Source organism: Diorhabda sublineata, chromosome 4 (assembly GCF_026230105.1).
Source record: "Diorhabda sublineata isolate icDioSubl1.1 chromosome 4, icDioSubl1.1, whole genome shotgun sequence".
NCBI lineage: Eukaryota > Metazoa > Arthropoda > Insecta > Coleoptera > Chrysomelidae > Diorhabda > Diorhabda sublineata.
This window is the reverse complement of record NC_079477.1, coordinates 33,253,911-33,273,837: the sequence shown is the minus strand read 5'-3', so window position 1 is coordinate 33,273,837 and position 19,927 is coordinate 33,253,911. Positions and strand designations below refer to the sequence as shown.

Sequence of the window (19,927 nt, the reverse complement as noted above, 5' to 3'; positions counted from 1 at the left end):
TTTATAATTTCGGTTTTCACTTTGAAGCAATTATAAAGCGGGAAGGGACGTCTCTACTTGTTCGTCGATCTAAAGAGTGAGGTCTCGAACTTTCCGATTCTACGCAACCAATCATCCAGACTGATTCAGTCTGTCAACTCATCAGTAAAAGAGATCCTATATAATGAAAATGGTTTAAAAATTGAAGGAAATCTGCTAACAATGAAGAACGGAACACTGTGTACACTGGCACTTACACTGTTCATCTTTTTGGAAAGTTTGACGAGGAAATTGTTATTGTGTACTTCTCGTTGAAAGAGGGTGAAATGGTATTAAAAAGGAGTGAACGAAGAAGAATTTATGACAATATTTGGCTGTCTTCACTTCACAGATAATTTGAACGTTTTCCTACTTCAACAGCTTCTCGAACTCTTTGGAGCGAAGTAATATATGGTTTTGGTTTTATTGAAATTCACTGAATCCAGTATGGATTCAGTTTTTGGTGGAGATTGAGGAGATACTGTGATTAGTAACATAAACTAAGTGGTGGTTTACCCTGATTGATTTGACCATGCACGAACGAGAGCCAACTAAACAAGATATTCTGTACCTTTCATGATATTCATCAGTAGTTTGAGGATTCTGCAAATTTTGTCTGCCTTACCTTCAATCTACGAAAGAGATATTTTTGGTAAAATATTTAAGTCAGTGGAGATTTGGTTGAGGTGCACTTGGAGTTAAAAATTTGTAGATTATCCCAGTAACTTAATCAATGTTCGTTTCAGTTGATATGTGATGATTGGCTATCACCAGAGAGTGAAATGGATCGTGATAATGTGTTAATAGAAGAATCACGGATAGTGATGTGATTCGGCATTGAGAAACGGATGGTGTGAGTGGTTAGTGGGTTCAAGATAGATGAGGTGTGATTTTTTCTGATTTAACCTCAAGGAGTGGTGGATACAAGTTTTTTTTCTCATTGATCGTGATCGCAGGAAAGACCAAGTGATGAAATTATTATGGCATGTAACTTTACGAACCGACTATCTATGGATGAAAGGTGGACATGCAGTTGAAATGGGTATGGATTGAAATAACCATGACACATTTTCAAGCAACAGGCACCTAATAGAAACATGAGGTTATCTAAGAAAACGTGAGAAGATGAACGTAGATCGTTTCGAACTATAATCCAAGTATGTCATTTAATGTTTCGAAGACCAGTCTATTGATAGTTCTTTCTTGTAATCTCAGTTGCCGTATTTCAACGAAAAGCTGGAATTTTAGCAACGGATATGTGCCAATGAGTTTGAATAGAAGGAAACTGCAATTGGATCCGAGGGAACGATAAATAGTGAAATATAAACAGAGTACCGCCACAATATTACATTCAAAATTGTAGATAGGAACTTTCAGATAAAGTTGCTCCGAAATTATTGAAGTACACCGGTAATCACGTTCAAAAACCGAGAAATTGATTTTTCAAGGGTTAACTGTAATTCAACTGGTTAACTTCGATAATTGTAACAACGATAGTGGTAGTTCTACGTCTGTAGAAGCTGAATCATTTTGTTGGCACCTTTCGAATAGTTTCTCATGAGAATTATGGATATATCAAATATCAAACCTAGCAGTGAAGTACAAAACAAGACAGAAGCAATAATTTGAATCATACTCATATGAAAATATTGGAATATAATGATGTTCCCGACTAATTTTGTGTTGAGTTTGTTACATAATGGAAATTGTTTCAAAAAATTGATTTTTTTAGTCGATCACGCTGTATTTTACAAAGAACCATAACATTTATCCGGGTTATGGGAAAAACCAAATAGATAGGATCAAGTAGATGATGGCAGAAACTGAATTTCGCTTGATTGTTAGCTGTCGCCGGTTATTTGTGTAAATATTAAAATGATTATAACTACCCAGAGCATAAATCGAAATAATGTTAATGAGCTTTCATTTATTAATAAAAAATTTCGTCATTGATCATTGGATTTAACGAAAATGAACCAAATTTGTTGTTTTAGATTATTTGATACCGAATAGAGATAATTGAAACGTAATGCCAAATATTGTTGTTCCGCTTCAAAATCAATTCAATTTCGATGTAACTAAACAAACGTGGCGTTCACAATTCAGTATTATTTTATTCGTTGAAATTCTGCTTTTTAAATGAATAGTTGAATAAAATGAAATATTTAATCAAATTTCATCCTTGAAATGAATTGAAAGGGGCCACCATACACAAAAGTAGTTAATAACTTAATCAACAACCAATCAGACAGGTTATTGATAAGTGGTACTCGGAAAATGTATGAATAACAAGCACTGAATCTACATTTACCAAAAATTGTGAACATAATTCATAAATCCCAATCCAGAACCTCCACGAGGCGAACAAGTACGAGGGCTAGGGATTGCGCACACGTGTACCTTCGACTTACCACGGTTCTCTTCGATTATTGTCGGCTTTTAGACGCGAGTAAAAGGAGGCGAGTAAACGAGTCGAAGTAATCTCGGACACGCTCACTTTTCTGTCTCGTAAAGAAGCGTGCCATTTTTTATTATAATCAATTTATCAAAATCGTATAAAAGCGAATTAATTATTCGGAATTCAAAAAAGCATCAAAGATAAAATAAAATGATTGGCCATCGGATCACATAATTGAAAAAATAAATATTTTCTGTTGGGGTGTTGACCTCATTCACCACATAATCGATTTTGATTTTTTTTATTTAAATGACGTGATAATGGTGGTGGACACAGATCCATTTTGTAAAAGACGTTGAAGACTGAATAAATCGAAAGTCGTGTTGAGAGCTTCTATGATGCACCTCACGAGACTCTGGAACGGCAATGAGATGTTGGTGTTGGAAAAATAAACACCTGAGCGTAGTAAGCAGTAATCTGTACACCCGCAATCAACATTTGAATGTAAATTTTGAGAGAGTACTTCAAAGTATTGATGGAAACTTAACGAGAAATAAACTTCCGCTACATAATCACTTTATTAATAGAGCCCCATGTCTGACTAATTTTTTTGTAACAATTCAAACAAAGAATTTCATGAATGTTCTATTCACTAGCTGGTGCATTGGATTTGATTCTACAAAAAATTTAATGTTATTTGTTAGCAAGCTTCATCTCAAGTCAAAGTTATAAATATTACATAGAATTCATTTTGAGATATGAAGGATATGGGTTAATATAAAAAAGTTTTCAAAGTATTTTTAGATTCTCCGATTAGAAATTTTCAGGACTATATTTTTCATCTGTTTGATCAAATCGTGCATTTTGCACGTTATGTGAATGCTAATTAATACATCTTCCAGAGTTTATTGGTTTTTCACACTAGTCGATTGAAATTGCATTGTCATTGTTTCTAATAAATTTAGTGACAATAAAAGTGAGGAATGTTCGATTTTTTCTCGATTTCTAGTAATCTGCATATGAAGATCGAAACTACGAAGTAAAATAGTATTTTATTAATGTCATCAACTGACAAATGAATAAATTCATTAATTAAAAAATCTACATATGTTTTGATAACGAATAACTTAAAGAACAAAACCGATATAACAAATTCCATGATATGAATTACATAATCTGCTAGTGTAGGAGGTATTGAAGAGCCCATTCGTACTACAAAGAGTAGTTGGTAATTTTTATTTTTAAAATAATATGTATTATTGAAAATTAACATTTACATAACAGAGATTATCTGATGAAATGCAAATTTCTACTTATATCATTACATCGTTGTTGGAAAGCTGTAATGAAAAGCTTTGTTAACTGTATGGGAGTCTCTATTATCATGTTCATTTTAATTATACCTGTGTTGGAGTGACTATATCTGACACAGATTTCTTTCGAACAAAACAAACGATGCTGTTTATTGACTTCGATAAGCTTGAAAATATTCGAATTAAAACGTCATCAATACGAAAAACAAAATAAAAATGCATTAACAACCATGAAGTATCAAAAACACAAGGATTGCATGATATCTTCGACGTCCAAGAGATTATTCTAGTTATTTCCTCGTCATCTGTTCCATCTCTCTATATTATGGTGATTTAATATTTAATCATTTCGACTCATTCCATTTTTCCCCTTATATTGTTATGTTAATGTTAATTTTTTTATTTTCTTAAGTCTACTACTTTTGACTTCCAAAAATTAATCCTCAGGTTTTTTTTGTAGTTCCCTTTATCATATCATATATTACTTATTAAGTCCTTTTCGATAACGACAATTCTACTGGGTCCATACTATAACATCCAATTCTAATTTTTTCGGATTTTCTTCAAGATTCCGAATTGTTTTTTTTTGACGTAACCCTTGTTGTTGGCAAATAGATTTTTATGGTATTTATCAGTCTTTTATGTACATTTATCTGTTTAAGGCTTCTCTAAACTCTTTGTTCTACACTATCAATTGCTTTTTTTAGGTCTAGAAAGGCTATGTATTTTTCTTTCGTTTCGTTTTTCTTTATCAATTGTTCATTACTGAATACATGATCCTGTACACAGTGTCCTTTTCTAAACACACTTCTACCTTCGTTGAACCTTGACTATTCTCATTAGTTTTTTCCTTAGTATCTACTCAACCTAGTTTCTTCTATGATTTTTATTTTAATCCTGAATCCCTTCTATTCGAGATCATAGTCGTTTTCTACGCTTTATAATTGTTTAGTAAGTCGTAGAAATACTCCTTCAACCGTAGTATTATTTCCTGGTCATGTGATATTATTTTTTTGTTTTTTTTCTTCTTTATTTATTTCATTTCATATTGTATATTTCAATATCCGTTCTTATTTTTAAATAGACTGAAATAGTTCGAAACGTCAATTTTTACTTATTATCTTAAACTGATTTTCATAGAAAAGAGACCTTAAATCGAGACGAATTAAAACAAAAAACATATAAAAAGTGTAAGAAGGAAGAGTCAGATATATATATATATATATATTAATTTATGAAATTTTTTCAACTCGAAAAAACCTAAATATAAATTTCTAAACATATTGGTATTATAACAACAATGTCTTTTGTATTTTACCCGTTTTTAATCAATCTCGTATGCACCCCTATATCTCTGCCTTATCATCATCATGCTCGCCTCAATAAATCGCGAGTTCAATGAGTAAAATCCCAATTTATCGCACAATACATGTCGGTTCAGCTTTACAGAAACGTCCTTCATAAAAGTTATAATGTACTAACGACACGTGCATAAATGAGATGAATCATCCACTCAAATAATTTTCTTCGTGCTCATTTCTGAAATGTTGGTAAAAAGTTGGCAGGGCCACTATGTCGTAAAGGGACTTCTCTGAAAGACGCTGAAGCTTTTCAACGAATAGATTTAGGTTATGGTCTGTGACAATCACGTGCATGTATGCGGTCATGTTGAAAGTAGGTTTTGGTTGCCGTGTGTACACAGAGCTGGGTGTAATTTTGAACGTTGTCATCGAGTGGGTTGCTGTGATGTTTACAAAGGGTTTATTTTATTATTTAAATATACAGAGTATAGTCCAAACAATAATTTATGCGCGAATCGGAAACTTATAAACACTTCTTTTGGAAATAAAAAACTAGAATACTCATACGACAGAAATCTGGATAGAATTGACGACTATTAGATAATTGATTGAAATGAAGAAAAAACTGCAGAAAAATGAAGAATACGATGAAAAATTGAGATATGAGAAAGAGTTATTGCATTTGGACAAGGAACGAAATTTGATAGCTTTATTCAAAAACTGATACTGAAAGTATAAAACTATAGAAATAGTTTTTATTCAATTTAGGACTTAGGACTTTGCATGTCCATAAACTGGCTAACAGAACAGCTGGATACTCCCAATATGATTGGGGGTATGTGATTTCAATTGCATCCTCCTCGTGATCGCCTTGTTGAAACTGATTCTAGCTTATCTAGGATGTGAGGTCGATAATCTTTCCCAGAATGTAAATTAAAAGACATCTTGGCGAAGAACGAATGTTCAAGGGTGATTGCTGTCTCCTGGGGCACCGAGTCGTACCTCGCTGTATCTAGACCTCACTCAGCCCTGAAGCGGAACAAACCTTTTCTAGCTATTAGTGAGAACAGCGGTAGCAAACCGAAAAATAGCAAAAACTGAGAATCCATTCACCTCTCAAGTGAAACTACTTCACGAGAAAGGTAAGTAGGATGGTATACCCCTCTATTACAAAAAAGGAAAAAAACAAGCCGGGATCAGGACAACTAGGAGGCGAAGATGACCCACTGAGACGTGGACTCAATAGAGACAAGGATGCCGATGGATTCTTCGCTACCTCAGCAAATGGCTTGCACCAGAGAATGCAAAAACCAGAGCATTTGAGCTTGAATCTCACAAAAACACTACCCTCAGCTTCAAAGAGAAAAAGGTTGAGTCTACCCCAACCCAAAATCTAGAATAAAAGAAAATAAAAGAAGCGGACACAGACATTGCTTCAAAATCTAGAAAAGGCACATACGCAGCTGCTGCCAAGCTTGTAAAAGTACTTATCCTGCCGAAGACGTTCCCGGAGAAAAGACTCACCTATAAAAATACCCAGGTAATATGTGACACCCATAGAAACCATGTCAGCAAAGTTTTTATTGGAAAAAAAATCATTTGAAAAAAAGTTAATATATGTTGTGAAGAATGTGTGTAAAATATCAAAATCTCCTCGATAGAATGTGTTATATTATATTTTTCTATTTTTAAATGACCAGCAAAGAAAATAATACAACACATAATGCTCAACTCTACGGTCGCTAGCAATATAGATATCAGACACTTGCCAGCAACAGTTACCTCAAACTAGATTGCTACTCACAAAACTAACGTTCTCTATTGAATATGTATTCTTGTAAATGTTGCTCTTCGCAATAGTTCAGAAAACAATCACAAGTGTGGACATGGCTTTCAGTGAGGCTTGCCTCTTCACGTATTGCGTAGCCAACTGTCCAATCGTTCGACTCTTCGGAGATCTCCACGGATGTCGTTTCCCCTACCGACTAAAATTCTACTCCTTTGTCTTCGACTGTTTTCCGCGCGGCATTGCCTCTAGGCATTACTTCGCGTGGAGAGGATTTACTAATTCACTCTTTCTTCAGATATTTGAAGTACACAGCTTCTTCTTCAAGTGCCTGTTATACTAACTGCTCGATTCTTTTCTAAACTGGGTTTTTTGTTTTTTAAGTTTTTTTAGGACCTTAGGCTGTCTCCGATGGGTGCATGGTGCTCTCCAAGGTCTATGGACAAAACTTCTGCTCTAGCTTAGGTTCTTCGGGATTACTCGAAGCGAGGGTACGCAAAAAATATAGGCTCAGCACATTCCTTTAACAGACGCAGAACGGATTCTTGGGAGACGTGCTTAAAACGATACAGATTTCCTGAAAGTACTTATACCCTGATATCATCTGCGTCATGTAATAATTCACCTCTCTATGCTCACGTTCAATCCAGGTGCCTATTTGTGGAATAAAATGGTAAGACTATAGACCATTTTCCACTTTTGTACCCTATTTCTCCGTTCTTCATTTGTGAGTTCTACTTGGGTTAGTTCTGTAGATTCTTTTCTCTGGTGGAAGGCACTCAGTCGATATACTGGCATTACTACTTCATGATTCCCATGTTTTTAATGCATCAGCCCATATCTAAATGCTATATTTGAGTACAGTGGTCACTATAGATGATACTAATTTCCTCTTTTTCTGCTTTGGACCTCCTATGTTGGGCATTAACTGTGCTCAGTCTGCTTTGACTATCTTCGCTTTGTCGCTCAACTGCTGTGTCTGCTGTTCGAAGTTAAACCGAGCGTAAATCATTCTATGTGTGTGCGAGCGCAGTGTTTGTACTCTATTGTAGCCAATAAACAGAAATACAGAATGAATTAACTAATATCTTCATCAGAGGAACGTGTTTACCGTGCTCATATTGATAATACTATAACCAACTTTATTGCCAATTGTTTGAACATGGCCACTTCACTTCACTTTTTTCGATTTAAATTTAGGCTAAATTGATACGATTTCAAGAACAAGTTCTTTTACTACCAATGCTGCATAATTTTGTTTATTACTTCCACTATTATTACGATGTTATTTACACTTGAGTGCTCAATAAATATATTGTGAAAAGGATATTATAACACTAATTTGTTTGCTTAATTTTTTATAAGTGAATTAATATCATCATTGCGTCAATTTTCCTCACAATTATCATGTCTGTGAATTAATTAAGAATAGAATTGTACACAAGAGTTCAGAGTAAATATATTTAAATTTATCACGGGAAATCCAATAATTATATTTTCTGTTACGAAATTATATCAATTAGGTCTTAGTTATAAAAAGAAAAAAGCACAACGCTTGTAATCAGAATTATAAGTTTCGCCAACACTTGTTTTATCACCATGAGGATAACAATAATTCTGTTAATGTCGTTCTGTTTGGTCATAGCAGAGGTGAGTCGAATTTTAAGTTATTTTTTTTTTTATTTTACAGTGAACTCTAAATATGATTAAAATATTGTTTCCTTAGTTTTTACTACTTAAACCACAAAGCTGGAATGTCCAAATAGCTTTATCTGTAGATATCCCAAAAATTCTATAATGCCTTTTTATTGGTATGAATGGGTATGGATAAAACATCTCAGAATGATAAATCCACAAGCTTCACAGCAAATACAGTATGATAAAGTTTAATACCTACTTTGTTCTTCGAGATATCAGTTTGAAAATTTGAGAGATTAAAATCATCATCATCAGTTATCACATTTTAAAATTATCGACAAACTCATAGGGTGTTCTAGAATGCTACGCCATATCAAAGTTATATTTTTTTGAATAAAGCACCTAATATTTTATTGTATTTTTGGAGTTAGCTTGACTTTCCCATTACAATAATATGGAGTTGTGATGTGTTCTACGTGGTATTTAATTTCCAATTTTATAAAACCTATTGCGGCCAAAGCATTCAATTACTAGTAAAAATTCTGAAAAATAATTCATACCGTTAATATTCATTGAATCTGATACAGAATGAAAAAAACTATTGATACATTATTTTGTCATTTGTTTCTCAAATGAATCACCCTGTACTTATGTGAGTATTGAAAAGTACTCTCTATATTCTTATTTATATGTCGAGCATTTCTCATACCTAAAATCATTTTTTTGTAAAGCTATGATTATGTACCTATATCTAATTATTTAATAATCAATTCCAAGTTGGGTGAATTGTTCATCAAAAACTGGCATTTGTTCCTGTTTCGAAATGTGGATTATCACAATAGGTATTCGAATTGACCACCAAAGACACCAGTACATGCTTGAAAGCAATCATTGAAAGAGTTACTCGCATTCCTATAGAAACATCTCGAGATTCTTTCCTTATTCTCTATATCAAATACCTTGTTGTTGGAGGTATTTAATATACTTCATTCTCAATGCATGTCTAGAAAAATGAGTCTATTTTATTGAAATTTGGTGATCTCGGTAGCTACTATACTGGACCATTTCCTCCAATCCATCTTCTACGAAATAGCTCTTTCAGATCACCATTAATTAATTGATTAGCGTGAGCGGGCGCGCAATCATGCAAAACCACATCATTTGATACTTCTTCCAATATTTAATTAATTCAATAGAAAATCCAAGTACATCTCAGTATGTTAAATGTTCCTCAAAAAATTTGGTCCTGCTACATATTCGCCACATATTCAACGCCCATCCAGTTTGACTGTGTATCACTATGTGATATGGACTTATTTCAAAATCAACCTTCAATTAATTCCTGTTGCAAGTAAATGTGGTGAGGGTGCATTTTGTTTTTGTCACGGATTCTTTGTCCACTTTAGTAGATCAGTTCTTGTTTTTAATCGTTCATGCTTTTCATCATTAACTGGACTCGTGCGATTAAACCGATCCATAAATTTCTCTAATCTTGCTTTTGTAAGTTGCTGCCTATCAGAAAAACGTCCATGGTATACTTTCTATGATATTAAGGCCTTTGTATTGCATTCTCTCGTTATCCAGATCAGATCAATCAATTCATCACTATCATCTGAGTCATATAATAATTCACCTCTCTATGCTCACGTTCAACACAGGTGTCTATTTGTGCAATAAAATGGTAAGACTATAGACCATTTTCCACTTTTTTATCCATATTTCTCCGTTCTTCATTTGTGAGTTCTACTTGGGTTAGTTCTGTAGATTCTTTTCTCTGGTGGAAGGCACTCAGTCGATATACTGGCATTACTACTTCATGATTCCCATGTTTTTAATGCATCAGCCCATATCTAAATGCTATATGTGAGTACAGTGGTCACTATAGATGATACTAATTTCCTCTTTTTCTGCTTTGGACCTCCTATGTTGGGCATTAACTGTGCTCAGTCTGCTTTGACTATCTTCGCTTTGTCGCTCTACTGCTGTGTCTGCTGTTCGAAGTTAAACCGAGCGTAAATCATTTTATGTGTGTGCGAGCGCAGCGTTTGTACTCTATTGTAACCAATAAACAGAAAAACAGAATGAATTAACTAATACCTTGATCAGAGGAATGTGTTTACCGTGCTCATAATCAAATTCATTTTTGCCCGAGTTCTAATGCTTCAAAACACCAAAAAATCTTCCAAAATAATGAACCTATTGTCATGTCACTGTGGAATATTAGTTTTTGAAAAATAAATCGTAGTCACAATTGATTGTTCAATGATTAGATACAGGTACAGAGAAAAGTTGGAAAGTCTTCATAAGTGAGACAAACATCTCAGTCAAGGCTGCGGAATTACTGGAGCTGAAGAGAGGCCAGGCAAAAACTATATATCACATTATACATCCTACTACCTAATTATCTATCTTTTATTAACTCACGGAGAAAAAGTTTAATATTTTACATATTTTAAGAGCTACTGGTAGAGGAATCATCTCTGGATAGCCTTCATGGGCTAATATGAGCGACATAAAGAGATCTGCAAAGGAATTACCAAGGTAATTAGAAGAGCCGAGAAATAAATGTCTTTCCGATAATGTTGGTCATTATCTTATCGATAATTGTTACACTTAAGTGAAATTGGCAAAATATTTGGAAGCAAAAATGTAAGAACCATAAAGAAAACCCAAAGGTAGATTTTAGTGAATCAAAAAATAGGTTAACATAACTTCACAACCCAAAAGTATCGAAGACTACACTTTCACAATACAGACTGAGTTTATGAATGGAACGTCTAAAATTCGTAATTTTTCTATTTCACAATTGTGGATCTATGACACAAACATTTAAGATTTGTCTTTAGTTGTAGGTTTTCTGCGCTATGATTTGGATAAATATTCTATTCAACCAGTTTCGTTAAACTTTTTACTAGCTTACTGAGACTAGACCTTGTTATTTGTATGTATTAACATATAAATTATGAAAAAATATTCAACTTAAATGAGTAAAAAAAGAGAACATGCAGTATAAATGAGGTGGAAAAAATAAATCAATTCACACATATATTATGAGAATGTTATTTCCATAAGACATGGAATAACAATAAAAACCAAATAGTCTAAATACTGCATGAGGTTTCTACACATAGTATGAAAAATAGTTTTTCAAATAATCTATGGTTATTTTTTTATAGTTTTTATTCTCATATATAAATGGAAAATTGTTTGTCAAACTACTATGATAATTCGATACAAAATTGGTCGCTCTTTCAAAAAATCATCAAAGCTCGATCTATATATTACTGATATTTACTATATTTTTCACTATATAGTCACGACCAACACAAATTAATCTCATCGAACACACACTAGAAACAGATTTAAAGTACATTTCAACTCCAGCCCCTATTTACATTTAATTATATCAGTATTTGAGCGGCGTGTATACACAATCAGAGTTTGGAAAATGTTGGCTCAGAGAGAGGACCTCAAACATCAGATAATATGGACGAGTATTTACTTGAGTATCAACTTGTGTTCTGAATAGTGATATTCTCTTATTCATAAAGGAACGCTGATGAAGCATTTGCCTTGAATCGTTCCATCATATATTGAATATATTATTAGATGATAATATATGCTCTTTATGGTGTACGAGGTTCGCTATAAGATATATCCCCATGTTACAGCTAATATTACTATAAAAAATATTCTATCAAAAATAATTTATTTGGAGTCATTCTGCAATTACTGATAATCACAATATGACCAATTGTGTTGAGAGCAATTTCGTGGTTGAATTTAGCATGTTCTTTTTTTTAAAGTGGAATTACAATGAATTGAACTCATATTTCTATGACAATTCTGAGACGTTTAGGAAAAACATCAAATGTCTTATTAGTTGCGTACATTGGCTATTAACAATGCTATGCTATCCACAGATGACATTCCAAACCACTGGTCTACTATGTGGTCCACTATGTCTTCTCTGGTCTACTTGGAGGCTTTTCTTCCGTTGTTAACCATTTTGTCTATTCGATATTCGAAAATTATGTCCACATAATCTCTTCTTCTACCTATGAACTATCTGGAAGCAGCTTCCCCTTCGCAAATTTTTCTCATTCCGCTGTATCTTGGGTGGTTGGGTGGAGTAGACTGTGTAATCTTATCTCAGTTATCAGCCGTGAATATTTTTCATCAAAAAGGCATTAATAAATTTCATTTTTTTAGCCTGAAGCACCCAAATTCGACCATCCCAAAATAATAGCAAGTATCGCAGAATGTTCTAATACAAAAGGTATTGACATACAAATGTTATTTGATGCCCTTAAGACAGATGTAGACGATGCTCAAATGAAAGACTACAATTATTGTATATTGAAAAAAATCGACTTGATAAAAGATGATGGAACACCAAATATAGAAGTTGCTAAGGAGTACGCCGAAAAATTCTTTCCGGAAAAAAGTGAAGTTTTATTGAACACGTGTTACAAAGGTGAAGGAGATCCTGTGGATGTATCTTACATCATTAGCAAATGTGTATCAAGCTTTCATGTATTTGATTGAAATATCTGTAAAAATTATTTCAATCTATTCAGTTTTTATGAAGGTTGAAATTAAATCTAATGAATAGATGAACGAATAAATAGAATCGTTCAATTAAGTGAAACATTTTGTTATTATTTATAGCTTCCCTTGTAAAAACACTGGGTTGCCCTTAAAATTATATTATTTTTGAAAAACGCTTGAACTGAACTACCAGTGCAAATATATTTGAAGTAGTAAGTATTCAATAAAAGATTTAACTACAAACCAACGGAATCAACTTTTGATAAAATTGAAAAAAACTTGTAACAAATAAAACCGAGATATTATTTCTTATTTTGGTCTGAATCCTTCTGTCTACCATTATAACATCTGGTTCCATATATTCATAGTACCATTTACGTACATTCTTTTGCAGATATTACACCCCAGTAATTTCAACATATATCATCCAAATTTTGTATTTTTAGCAAGTGTTATAAATAATAATATGTTAATCAACAGAATATTCTTGATGATTGTTAATGATTGAAATAAGAAAGACATCCATTGAAAAGAAGCTTCTTCTCCTTTTTTTTTTGGTGCCGTGACTATCTTCATGCGCGGTCTATTTCCATGACAATGTGTTTGAATTGGTCCCTACTATTCATATTTTGCTATCAACCCTGCCTTGATTGATCAGGCGAGGTATATGATATTTGGTACCTCACATTATTTGCCCGAAAAAACTGCCCTTCCTTGTTTTTATCACGTTTAGGAGTACTTGATCTCTATTGGGCCGTCTAAGTAGCTCTTTATTGATGGTATGGTACATGGAACTGAACACCTTTAAAAAGTCGAACAAGCAAGATGATTTGTTGAACGAATTTGTTGTAGCAACAATATTTTTATTATACTTATAGTTTTTTATATATGGTCCTATTAAAAAAAACTCTATGAAAGTACAAACAAAATCCACATCGATATAATTTTATTCTTTGTACATAACGACGATCCTCCGCTCAAAGCTGAAAGGAAATACGCCGTTGATACTTTCTCCACTGAACTGATATATTACACCCTATGGTTGGTAGCTCACTTTCAATTGCCAAAGGTAATATGAAGTGAGATCAAAACATTCCACAAAAGAAAAAAAGTAAGTATATATATAAAAATTTTATTGAAATCGAACATCGGTGAGAAATTTGTAACTTTTTCATGAATGAAAAAACTGAATCTGAACACCACATTGAACTTGAGGACTTGAGTGAACTAGAAATTTATTAAGTCAAATCATTATAAGAATAGTACAAAGTTCTCTAATAACAGAAACTTTATTTAGAAACGATTAAATTCGAGCTTGAACAGACTCATACATGTCAGTTTCTACTGTGCATCTATATTGGGATAGTCCCAGATGTACCTGGCCTGACATAGAAATGGCAATAGTTGATAGAATTGGAAAATACGCAATCAATACAGCACACGTTTCAAATTTGAAGAGGCCACGTTTTTTGAGTGTGGCAGTTATCATTTTGTGATACAATACTTTTCAATTTTAAAAGTCTTAGTCCGACCAATATCAAACCTGAGTCCATCACTTCACACCCGAAACAAAAGAACAATAAAAATAATGAAATGAAAAGGGAGGACTGACTCCAAAGAAGGCAAAGTCCGTTCGATAAGCAGACAAGGTCTTGGAGTGGGATTATTAGATACGCGGCAGATAATTTCCATTGACTATCATGAAAAAGAAAAAACTATGAACCGCGAGTATTAATCGAACTTATGCTACGTTTGAGCGAAGAATTCTATCAAAAAGAGCCGCTTCGGCTAAAAAGAAAATGTTGTTCCATCAAGACAATGCACCAGCTCACCCATCGGATATTGCAATGGCCAACATTAGTATATTGAAGTTTGAATTGGTACCTCATGCAATATCTTCGCCAAATTTAGCCCGCTCAGATCATTTTCTGTTTCCGAAATAGTTCGGTGGTTAAAGATTTTCCAACAATGAAGAGGTGATGTCTGCAGTTACGGGTATTCTGAGGAGCTTGACGATTCTTATTATAAAAAAAGTTTCAAACTTGAACATCTCAGGAAAAAGTATATGGAGCTAAAAGGAGATAAGCCCAAACGAATTACTGGTTATTCAACATTTATCAAAGAATTGCTATTTTCTTCTTTGACTTATGATTATTAGAAATTAATTATCATTTTCTTCATGTTGTTGATAGTATTCAGTTATAAGATCAGTAAAAACGGAATTTTCTCGGAATATTTTATGTATAGTATTCTGAGTTGATAGATTTATCAAAATAAAATGGGTAGAATAGAACAAAAATTACGTCGACTTAGAACTGAAATGTTATAGAATCTGTGAGCATAAGATTGAATAACGAAAGAAATTGGACGCATTATTAAATGTCGAGAACAACCCACTGAACCTTCAAGAAAAGTAGCTAGTAATTGCGATGTAAGTAATATGTCTGTCCAGAAAACTTCGGGAAAAGAAAAATACCATCCATATAAAATTCAACTGGTGCAGGGAGTAAATAACGATAATCCCGATCGTCAATTAGAATTTCGTGAAATTGTTACAAATAGAATCTTTTGGAAAATATCCTGTCTCGTGAAAAGACTACATTTATCCTACAAGAGACAAGCTAAATTGTATTAAAGGAAACGAAATCCTGATTATACAAGAAAAGTTACACTTAGCGTCAAATTATTTATACGTTTCAGAAATTTTCCTCTAGAATTTGTAACTACTTAGAAATTTATTGGAAAACATGGAAGAAAACTTTTTCTGTACTTCTAATGGAAATAAGAAATCAATATCAACAATTTATCTTTCATCTCCACATTATGGTGGTGTTTTTCAAACGAGATGGTCAACTTTGTGCTAACTTTTTGACATTTGCGATTGGTATAATTTAGTGAATATTTGTTGGGTATCCCAAAAATAAGGATTTACCAAAAGTTTTTGAACATAGCCTGCTAATAGACATACAATTGAAAAGAGAATTTCATCCATTAGTGATAATATATTGAATTATTCACAAAAAACATAAGTTTTGGATGAATCCCCAATTCCCATGTTGGTGAAATACTTGGAGATGTTGGAAGAGGTCTAGTTACATTGAAGGGTACTACTCGTGGTTGTGATAATGAAGAATCCTTAGATGATGTGTCAATAGAATATTCAGTGTCTATTAATGAGATTGTGATAGTTGATACTGATTGCACCGTATATGTCAGGTAAAAAAAGACCTTACCGACCTTTTCAATGTTTACAATTGACTATTCGATTTTTTGCATGAATAATGCACAAAAAGTATTCGAAAGTGAAATATTTTAAATAACCACAAGGTATGTAGGTCACTTTAAAAATTGTTAACTACATTCTAAAAGTTCTAAAAGGCGTTCAATTCATTCGTAGAACGGTATCTCGCAAATTATATATTGATATTGTTTTGTGAGATGATTAGTGTTAAGTAATATTCTTAAGAAATTTTGCTAGACCATATTGAACAGCTTTTTAGAGAACAAGGATATCCTACCCTCACCTTGATAAACCTCATTGGTTATTAAATTTATCTTTCTTTAAGGATATCGTTTATTGAACATATTACAAGGAAATTCATTTAACGCAGAATATGTGCAGCTTTCATAACAGATTAAAACTGTTTCAAAAAGATATTGAGACAAAAACATGTTCCACATGTTCAAGTATTCTTGTATAGAATGTCTGACATTGTTTGAAAATTCATGACATATTTCTAAATATTCTTGATTTTAAATATTTTGATAAAGACTTTAATAAAAGTCGAAACGTCTTTTTTATCTGGATTATTGGGAAAAACTAATTTTAAAACAGAAGATTTATTGATTCAATAATTCTATAAACCTCAATTTGAATATTGAAACCTATGAATTTTGAAATTTTTTACAAGAATACGAATCAAAATCACCAAAAATCTTAATTAATTATTTTCAAGACGATGAATACATAAGTATTCGAAAGCTCGGAAAATATATTAAAGTTAGTCCACTCCTCTTCTGGCTTTATGTTGTACACATATTTAAACTGTATTTGCCAAATAATTTTTTATTATTTATTGGAAAAATAATTCATTGAATTTTAGGAAATTCAAAAACTACTACTTTGAATGAGTTATTCAAATATGAAGAGTTATGTAGTATTTAAAATTAACTTGTACATGTGTAATTGTTTTCCATTTTATTTATTGATACCAAGAAACGAAGTTCACTAACCTTCTGTTGAAAATCAAAAGTACAAAAATATTATTCCACAATTGCGTCCCCAAGTTGTGAGCAAACAGCTTCACTCTATATAGTTGAGGATATCAGGAACCAATCTTTTCACTTAATAACACTTCTTGGCTCAAGAAAGAAAAACGAAAAAAGAGCTACTTCGAGCAATAGCATCAAGAGCGTCCAAAGGAGAGGTCCCCCCAACTTGCTTTATTATTTATATCTTCCCAGTTACAACTATCTCATTTTCAATAAAAAACAGATATGAAAGAATCAAAAATGTCCAGTTTTTTATATGAAATTATGAGTATTTTTTATTCAGTCTCTATCTCAATAGTTCACTTATACAATTATATGACTAGTCCATCTTCTAAATGTTTATTCAATATTCAATTTATAATTTTAATTGACTCATATTCTATGATCCTAGCAGAAAGTACAGTAAACTCAACTATATTTTTACAACCTAAATACCAAATTTAACATATGCAACCCTTGATTTTAAGTCTCGTTTGTTTTCAGTCTATATCAAAATACTTTGAAAGTAGTTTAAACGTAAAAATTTCTGTCCAACTTTTAAAAATTAGGCATAAATATATAAAAGGTCTAAGAAACTAGAGAAATTTGTTGTACAGAAGACAACGAAAGAGGTGGATTTATGTTTCTAAGAAGATTGATGGGTACACCAATTTTCAATGTCGATTCGTTCGCTGTTTTCGTTTCAATATAATTTCAGTTGTAATTAGCATGAACTGCAATAAATAAAATTCATTGGAATGACACTGTTAAAAATTGGCTTACCTATCATTCTTCTTCGAAACAAAAATCCACCTCGACTTTGCAACGGAATCAGACTCTCAGGCAAGAAGAGGAAGAACAAGTTATAGAGGTAACAATTTTGACTGGAACATTCAGAGATGAAGACGTACTGTTGCCATGTATCTCAATGATATACCATTCGAATTCAAACGTTCTATTAACAAAGCTCAAGGATATTTGTTGCAAGTGTATGGATTAAATTTGGAGAATCCATACTTCTCACATAGGCCCACTCAGGCTTCGGTAAATCTTCTCATTAATTCAGTTACGCATCAGATGAAAAAACGTGGAATATTTGGTATTCCACAATACTTAAATAGACATCGCATTGAACAGAAACGATGCAATATCACAAATTTTTTGTGTAATATCTTTTCTAAAAATTTATTTCAGTTGGTGCCGTAAACGGCTGAACGGATTCGAATGAAACCTTGCACACATTCAGAATATGATCTGGAATGACATATAGGAGACCCTTTATGATGGGCAAAATTTCCCTGTTAGTTATTTTCTTATATACTAACGTTTGTTTGAACGTGTCATGTTATGTATAAACTGTTTGACGAATTGTGATAAAAAACGTTGTATATAATATAATATTATCAAATTCAACAGGCAAATACACGGACGAAGCTGGGACGAAGAGGGCAGTTTCTATATTTGCAAAATTGTCGTGAGATAAAAAGAAGAGGTCAACATAAATTTTGATTCTCACAAGAGAGAATGAGAGGTCAAAAAATACTTAAAAACACCTCATATAATTAATAAATCCCATACTAAGACAAACACAGTTGGTTGAGGGAAGAGAGACGTTTCTTCGCTCTCTAGTAAAAGCCTAAAAAATGTCAAGGTTAGAATTTCAGACGATTCTTTGTCGCGAAAACGTCCACCAGGACTTTGAAATAATGGCATAAGATCTTCAGACTCCATACAAAAGCTGTTTGTGTTTCACAATGTTATCTTTTTTAAATAGAAAATTATGATCTTCATAAATACATCTTTGGAGATTGTAAATAGTTGAGTATTTTATTTTAATTATCTCATTTATCCACTTCCACGCCAGTTGTGAATAACAATTAATCTTGAGACAAATATTGACTCTCTAATATAAAATCTGGTATTTGAAGTTACGTTCAGTGCCTGGTACAGGAATATTAACACTTTATAGAGTATCTATTGTTGCAGTTTTAAATAGTCTGCATGTGAGTTATTGAGTTCACGTGACCTCAAGGAAACTATTAAAGTCATCTAGTAAGTTTATTCGAGTTTATAGTATTAAATCAGCAAGTTTATGATTATGAAACAATGTTTAAACCTAATATTCAACACATCAATATAAAATTTCAATTCTGGTGTTAAAATTGTGTTATACGAGGTTGGTTTGGAAAGTTTCTTACTTAAATATAAAAATTACCGAAATTTTCATTTTTTTACAATGATAATAATATTCAGCACCTGATTAGTTCTTGTTTAATCATCACTTGAATAAGTACTAGTAGTTCTTATAAAATCAGTAAAAATCAATGAGATAGTAAGAAGCAAAAAGCCTACAAACATCAAAGATTAGTTGTTCACTATACAGCGTGTCATGAGAAACCTCGGGAAGGATATCATCAGGCTACTAAAGTGTCTTATTTAACAATTTATAAGGTGATTTGTAAAATTGGCAGTGAATTTAAATTGGTTGAATTCGTTTGATGATGCGGTTGGTAAACTACTATCAAATATTCGACGGGTATTAGCTAAGCTGAGATTTTCCACGACCGGCTTTGGAACAATCAATTAAGGGACTCATATTGAATTTGCACCCTGTATAATATTTTTTTAATGTAATAAATAATTTTCAAACTACAAAAATGGAAACGACATT

General features: G+C 32.6%; 1 protein-coding gene across 1 annotated transcript; it reads left to right on the top strand.

Moving 5' to 3' along the window:
• The first annotated feature begins 8,369 nt into the window (after positions 1–8,369).
• LOC130442743 (uncharacterized) lies at positions 8,370–13,317 on the top strand. Its single transcript, XM_056777092.1, has 2 exons — positions 8,370–8,466; positions 12,667–13,317. The coding sequence occupies exons 1-2, from the start codon at positions 8,416–8,418 to the stop codon at positions 13,000–13,002; spliced, it is 387 nt and encodes a 128-aa protein (XP_056633070.1). The 5' UTR covers positions 8,370–8,415; the 3' UTR covers positions 13,003–13,317.
• The last annotated feature ends 6,610 nt before the right edge of the window (positions 13,318–19,927 follow it).

Excerpts from the sequence above, each read along its gene's own strand:
- LOC130442743 (XM_056777092.1), top strand. The coding sequence starts at position 8,416 with ATGAGGATAACAATAATTCTGTTAATGTCGTTCTGTTTGGTCATAGCA. Across the intron at positions 8,467-12,666 it reads TCTGTTTGGTCATAGCAGAG|CCTGAAGCACCCAAATTCGA; the intron begins GTGAGTCGAATT and ends TCATTTTTTTAG.